The sequence below is a fragment of the Nylanderia fulva genome, unplaced genomic scaffold (genome assembly GCF_048542155.1).
Source record: "Nylanderia fulva isolate GAGA-0341 unplaced genomic scaffold, ASM4854215v1 Scaffold1636, whole genome shotgun sequence".
Taxonomy (NCBI): Eukaryota; Metazoa; Arthropoda; class Insecta; order Hymenoptera; family Formicidae; genus Nylanderia; species Nylanderia fulva.
In genome coordinates, this window is record NW_028189875.1 from 1 (window position 1) to 7,541 (window position 7,541).

Below are 7,541 nucleotides of genomic sequence, written 5' to 3' on the forward strand. Positions count from 1 at the left end.
GAGGTTTCTTGACTGCATTTTGTAAAATCTCACCTAAATAAGATGCAATGTAATAAACCGGACTTCCCAACGTTGAAATTATGATACGAAGAGGGTAATCTACTTTATGGATCTTAGATAAACCATAGGCACGAGGCAAATTGCCATTAGTACATCTCAATTGTTGTAAATTGAATCATCTATGAGTCCATTATCCAACCAAGATTTTAATAAAGTTGTGATCTTTGCGTTGAGAGCGTTTAATGGATTTTATTAAGTGGTTTATAGTGGAAACATCTTTCAGTAAACAATTCATTTTCCCCACATAGTCAGTCCGATTCATCAATACTGTGACTTGGCCCTTATCGGGGGGGGGGGGGGGGGGGCCCCTACATATATTGGACAAACAAAGCGACATTTAGAAACACGTATTAAGGAACATAAAAATAACATTAAAAAAGACACGACATCACACTCGGTTGTTAGTTTGCATCGGACTTGTAACGATCATGAGTTCCGTTGGGATTCTCCTGTGATTCTGCATCAAGAAAAACAAACGAGAAAAAGAGAAATAGCAGAAATGTTCTATATAAAAAACCAAAGAAAAAGCATTAATTTACAAAAGATACGGAGAATTTCAGTGAGATTTATGATCGCGTTCTTGAAGCTATTTAATATATTATATTGTCATATGTTACATATTTATTTATTTATTTATTTATTTATCTATTTATTTGACTTTGTATTGACGGTTTAAAAATTGCGAAAGACACAGTACTTTGGTTTTCTATTTCCTCAACGCGTAGTGACTAAGTTTCCTGCTAACAGTCAACACCCAGTCAGCACATAAGTCGCCTTGAATGTACATAGGACATCCGTAAGATTCAAAGTACATCTTTCGAATCTCGTATATATACATAGGATATCCAAAAGTGTATATTCGTGAATGAGATGTCTGTAGCACATCTTATGTACATACAAATATGGATATACGTAGAAGCTTCAAAAACTTATATATGTAGAATGTACAAAAAAAGGATATACCCATATTGGATATCCATAATACATGCAATATACATACGCATTTTACAGGTGCAAAACTTCCAGAAACGTATATACATAGAATATATGAAATCGGATATACAAATAGTGAACATTCGTAATATATCTTATGTTCATACATATGGATATACGTAGAAGATCCAAAAACGCATATACATAGGATATACGAAAATGGATATACGAATATTAAATATCTAAAGTACATCTTATGTATATACGCAATGGATGTTCTTAGGCACTCCAAAAACATTTACATAAGATATACAAAAACGGATATACAAATATTAAATATCTAAAGTACATCTTATGTATATACGCAATGGATGTTCTTAGGCACTCCAAAAACGTTTATACATAGGATATACAAAAACGGATATACAAATATTGAATATCTATTGTACATCTAATATACATACGCAATGGATATTCTTAGGAACTCCAAAAACGTTTATACATAGGATATACAAAAACGGATATACGAATATTGAATATCTATTGTACATCTAATATACATACGCATTTAATATATTTGACAAAATTTATCATATATACACAAAATTTTTTAAATCTTTTTAAAATATTTTTTAAAAGATAAAATAATTCTCGAAAATATTTTTAAAATGTTTTTATGTCCGCTTTTTGATGTTTAAAAATATTTTCAGAAATATATTTATAATGGTTTTGTATCTTTAGGGAGAATAACCACCAAGTCAACCACGTGTTGCTCTGTAAATAGAGTTTATTCTATAGCTTATATTATATTTACAACTTAATTATACTATGATTCGTTCTTCCCCCTTACCTGTAAATAGAGAAACGACAATTAAGGTTTCTACTTCAATGGTCACTTCCCTCTTTATCACTCTCTATTATCTATCAATCACTTCTAATATCAATCTGCAATTTCAATCTGTCGTGACAAAGCCTTTTGAGAAAGAATTCCCTAACCTCTCTTTATATGCTCAGTTGGGTCCCGATAATCCGTCTTACCGACGCTTCTAAAGCGCGGTAAGACCGAAATTAAAGAAATACATTTTCTTTATATCCCCCCCCTTTAAGGGAGACATTAGTTTACATGCATGTGATCAGTCTTCTCTACTACTATAACTACATTCTTCTATTATAGATGTGCTATCTGCTGTATTTTCTTCGTAGTTGATTGCTTCTGCAGGAAATATCTTCGTTTTGTGGAAAAGATTTGATTCTTCTTTGTTGTATCCAGTATCTATTCTGTATATTGACTTCGATATCTTTTCGATAATTTTGTGTGGTCCGGTTTGTAATTCGTCTAATTTTTTTCTATTTAGTTTGTTTCCGTTTCCAACATATACCATGTCTCCTACTTCAAATTCGTAATGTAATCTATCTTCATTGAATAATTTTTTGTTGTATTCATGCGATTTTATAGTGTTTTTAAGAGCTGTTTCTCGATCTTGTATCCAGTGATGTTCTGTGACATTTTGCTTCAGTTCACGTGGTAGTGTTGTGGTGTCTGTACCGTCTAGTAGGTATTTTGGTGCAAATCCCGTGACCGTATGTTCGGTTTCATTATATTTTTGTACGCATTGTTGTGCTATTGTTGTCCATGCTATTTTCTTTTGGTTTTCGTTTATTGCACATCTGATTTTATTTACTAATGTTTGGTTTAGCCTTTCGTTTAGGCCATTTGAAAAAGGTGAGTCTACTGCTGTGAAAATTAAAGTAATGCCTTCATCCATTAAAAATTTTTTGAATTCTTTTGAGTTGATTCCTGGATATTGATCTGCCATGATTGTATTTATTTTGTCCACCTCTGAAGTGCTTTTTACCAATTTGATAAAATTAGTAGCATCTTGTGTTTTTGATGTTATTATGTAAGCGTATCTAGTAAAGTGGTCTACCAATAAATGTAGGTATTTTTTCGTTGATCGCGCTCCTCCAAAACCTCCAATTGTATCTATCGATGTTATTTCAAATGGTTTCTTCGCTGGTCCCAATTGGGACATAAAGCCATATTTAGCTTTTCCTCTTGATTTGTTTTTTATGCATATTGCGCAGTTTTTGCATGTTTGTTTTATGTTTTTTGTTAAGTTCTTTGCGGTATAGAATGGGCTAATTTTTCTTACCATTTGGTTTATTCCTAAATGACACATTTTCGTATGTAATTTTTTTATAAGCTCTATACTGCATGGTTCTGATAAAATTATTTTCTCTTTTTTATTTATTTTTTTATAATGTACATTTTGTTTTGTGATTAATTTTCCTCTGTTTTTATGTATTTCTTCGTTTTTGTCTTGGTCTAACATAATATCTTTTAAGTCTATTAGATTGACTAATTGTAGTCTTTCTTCATTATTTGTATCTGATTCTAGTACTGGGTTTCGACTTAGGGCGTCCGCTTCTAGATTATTTTCTCCTGGATTGTATATTATTTGGAAATCGTATTGTGATAGGAAATAAGTTAGTTCCCCTAGCTCTTCATCTGTCCTGGATTTTACGTTTAGATTCTCTAATGGTTTGTGGTCGCAGTATACTTTAAATGATTTTCCAATTAGCCAGAAGTGCCAGTATTTAATGGCTTCTTTTATCGCTAAGCATTCCAGATATATTGCTTTTTTTCGTTTTTGGAGTTCGTTTAATTTTTTCGAAAGATAAGCCACTGGCTTCTCTTCACCCTTATCTTTAGTTTGTTTTAAAACTGCTCCAATTCCTTGTAATGATGCGTCTGTGTAGATTTTTATTGGACGTTTGTGATCAAATATTTCTAATATTGGTTTAGAGTATAATAGGTTTTTGACTTTATCAAATGATTTTTTGCATTCTTCTGACCACTTAAATTCTTGGTTTTTTCTTAGTAACTTGTACAGCGGGTCTAGTATTATTGTTCTATTCGGAATGTACTTATGGTAGAAGTTTATTTTTCCTAAAAACTGTCTAATATTTTGTTTTGTTTTTGGAGTAGGAAAGTTCTTGATTGATATCAAATTATCATTTAATGGGCTGACTGTGTTGTTTGTAATTATGTGTCCTAGATATTTTACTGATTCTGAGGCGAATTTACATTTTATGAATTTTAGTCTAAAGCCTTCTTTTGATAATGCTTCCAATACTAGTGTTAATTGTTTAATGTGTTCAGCAAAATTTTTAGAGAATATGAGTATATCGTCTATAAAACTTACCGCGAATTTTGTTAGGTTGTGCTTTCTTAAAATATTACTTATTATCCTTTGGAATATTGCCGGCGAGGTTTTTAGGCCGAAAGGGAGGCACGTCCATTGGTAGTGTCCATTTTGTGTTATAAATCCGGTTTTCTTCCTGTCTTCAATTCTTAGTGGAATGGACCAAAATGCGGAATTTATATCTAATGTTGAAAACTTGGTGCAGTTTCTCGTTTGTATTATTAGGTCATCGATCAGAGGAAACGGTTGGGCTTGTGGTACTACAATTTTGTTTAAGTCTCTGAAGTCTATGCATAACCTTGATTTTTTGTTTTCCTCTCTCTTGAATGCGAGGGTCACAGGGGCCGCAAATGGACTGTATGAATCCTCTATCAGCTGTTCCTGTAAAAGTTTTGAAATTTGCTCCTCTATTTCTTTCTTGTCTTCAATGCTACATTTGTATGGTCTTTTGCTGCAGTATTTGTCGACCAATAGGTCGATGTGGGCTTCGTAACCTTTCACCGAACCTACGTCGTATTTGTCCTTTGCGAATATTGATCTGTAGTTATGTATTAATATTTCTAATTCGTCTCTTTGCTGAGAGCTTAGATGATTATCTATTTTTATTTCACAATCTATTTCATTTATATGCTCGTTAAAATTTAGTAAGTTTGCATCAATATTGTCTTCTTCTTTTTCTAAAGTTCTTTTTCCTTTTTGTAAATTTGATATAGCTTGTGTGATTTTCAAGTCTTCATTTTGTACTAGTTTGAACTGTTCTATTATGTCTAGTCCTATTAGAAAGTCATAACTAAAGTTTTCTTCGTCTATCACGTGTACATACATTTCTTTTTCAATTTCGAAAATTTTGATTTTTATAGGTATTATTCCTTTTGTTTTTTTCACACCATTAATTGTTTGTAATTCAGTATTGCTATGGTTTTTTTTCTCATTCTTTAATTTCGTTATTTTTGAATTAATTAAAGAGACATTTGAACCAGAGTCGTATATCCCCTTTATTTTCAATGTGTCATTGAGTACTAATTCGACTTTAATTAATGGTGTGCTTATTCGTTTTTTTGTTGCGATTCGCTAATCAGCTCTGCCTCTATTACGGAATTGTTTACCTGTGTGTTTGGATGTTTTCTTTTGTTGTTCTTCTCTTTTGATTTGAACCAACATGTTTCTTCCAAATGATACCGATCTCCTTTATTTAATTGCTTACAAATTTTGCATGGTTGTTTCAAATTTGTTTTTTCTTTGTATCTGAAACTTGTATCTTTCTCCTTTTTTGAGGTTATTTCTTTTTATCAAATATTCATGTTTATTTAATTCGTTGAACAAGTCTTCGGTTTCCTTTAAACTCTCTCTTTCAATTTTGTGTAATATGTAATTTGGTAGGCCCGCTGCGATTAGATCGATTAGGGTTCCCATATCTATTGATTTTCTTATCTCTAACAAGAGTCTTTCCTTTTTTACGGCATAATCTAACAAGGAACCTTCAATGTATTTAAATGATAGTGCATAGGTAATTGGGTTCCATCCCTTGTTTACATAAGTTTCACAAAATCTGCTTTTCCATGTATTCCAGTCAGCGTTAATTGTAATTTTTAACATCATGGAACTATACCAATCCAGGCTGTTCTTGTCTAATAAATGTCTGAGTGTTTCAATTTTTTCTTTGTCCTCTGTGATGCCAAATCGTTCACATTCTTCTTCAAAGGTATCAATCCACTGATTCGCATTAGCATTCTTAGTTGTATATTTTTCAATGGTAAATTTTTCCGAAATTTTCTTCAGATTTTGATGTTTGTTAGAATCTTTTTCGACCAGTTTCCTTAATATTTGTTTCAGAGTTTCATCCGCAGTCGTTTCTGTCGTATCTGTTTTCGTGTCTGTAATTTCTTCTAAAAAGTAATCAGAAAATTGCATGTTCCTTGATTCGTCTATATATATATCACGTAGGCCTTCTGACATTTCAATCCATACGTTTCTTTTTTGATGTCTTTTCCTTATTGTATTTTTCACTTTTGCAAATGTCTTTGTTTTGCATAACTCTGTGTGTAATGAGGTTTGTTGTAATTCGTTTGGTATTTCAAACGTTCTGCCTTCAGTAGTCGTTATCGAGGTTATGCACAAGACATTTGATTTTCCGTCTGCGGCTGGTTTTGCCGTGAATTCGAATCGGAGCTTATCCATGATAATGAGTTTTAACCCTTATTGTAGAGTAAAATTGTCGTTTTATAATGGTTTTGTATCTTTAGGGAGAATAACCACCAAGTCAACCACGTGTTGCTCTGTAAATAGAGTTTATTCTATAGCTTATATTATATTTACAACTTAATTATACTATGATTCGTTCTTCCCCCTTACCTGTAAATAGAGAAACGACAATTAAGGTTTCTACTTCAATGGTCACTTCCCTCTTTATCACTCTCTATTATCTATCAATCACTTCTAATATCAATCTGCAATTTCAATCTGTCGTGACAAAGCCTTTTGAGAAAGAATTCCCTAACCTCTCTTTATATGCTCAGTTGGGTCCCGATAATCCGTCTTACCGACGCTCCTAAAGCGCGGTAAGACCGAAATTAAAGAAATACATTTTCTTTATATATTTTGAATATACATTTTAAACTAATATTCAAAAATATGTATCAAATATTTAAGAAAATATTATCTGAACGATAAAAAGAACATTTTTAAAAATATTTTTAAAAGTTTTTTAAAATGTTATCACAAAAAATTTTTTAATTATTTTAAAATATTCCTAAAACCATTTTAAAATGCTTTTATGCAATATTTTATAGAAATATTTAGAAATATTTTTGAAAACATTTATATTTTGTGCTGATATATGTGTATATATATATATATATATATATATATATACATACTTATCTACCATTATAGTGGAGTATATGCATCGTAATTGATTTATAATTTTTAAGATGCCAAAATTAAAAGAATATTATTAGCGTTATTAGCGCAGAGTTTGCTCCAATACTATACTGAACGTATATTACTTTTTAATATTTGCAAAAAATATAGAATTAATAGCTTCTGCGCTTGTTGCCAATATATATATATATATATATATTGCAAATATTAAATATTTTGCAAATATTAAAAAGTAATATACGTTGAGTATAGTATTGGAGCGAACTATGCGCTAATAACGCTAATAATATTCTTTTAATTTTGGCATCTTAAAAATTATAAATCAATTACAATGCATACTCCACTAATGGTAGATAAGTTGATTGCACTGCGTGAGTTGTGCGACACTGCGGCTAGACATTTTTCATTTATCTTCACTGCTCTTCTTGGCTCTCATCATTACTGTCTCATTTCTCATTCATC

At 31.3% G+C, this 7,541-nt stretch overlaps 1 protein-coding gene across 1 annotated transcript; it reads right to left on the reverse strand.

Moving 5' to 3' along the window:
* Positions 1 to 4,980: 4,980 nt before the first annotated feature.
* Positions 4,981 to 6,726, reverse strand: LOC146723854 (uncharacterized). Its single transcript, XM_085480977.1, has 2 exons — positions 6,552 to 6,726; positions 4,981 to 6,475 (listed from the first exon to the last, which is right to left on the reverse strand). Exon 2 carries the CDS (start codon positions 6,375 to 6,377, stop codon positions 5,400 to 5,402), a length of 978 nt encoding a protein of 325 aa, XP_085337103.1. The 5' UTR covers positions 6,378 to 6,475; positions 6,552 to 6,726; the 3' UTR covers positions 4,981 to 5,399.
* Between the last annotated feature and the right edge of the window lie 815 nt (positions 6,727 to 7,541).

Excerpts from the sequence above, each read along its gene's own strand:
- LOC146723854 (XM_085480977.1), bottom strand. The coding sequence starts at position 6,377 with ATGGATAAGCTCCGATTCGAATTCACGGCAAAACCAGCCGCAGACGGA.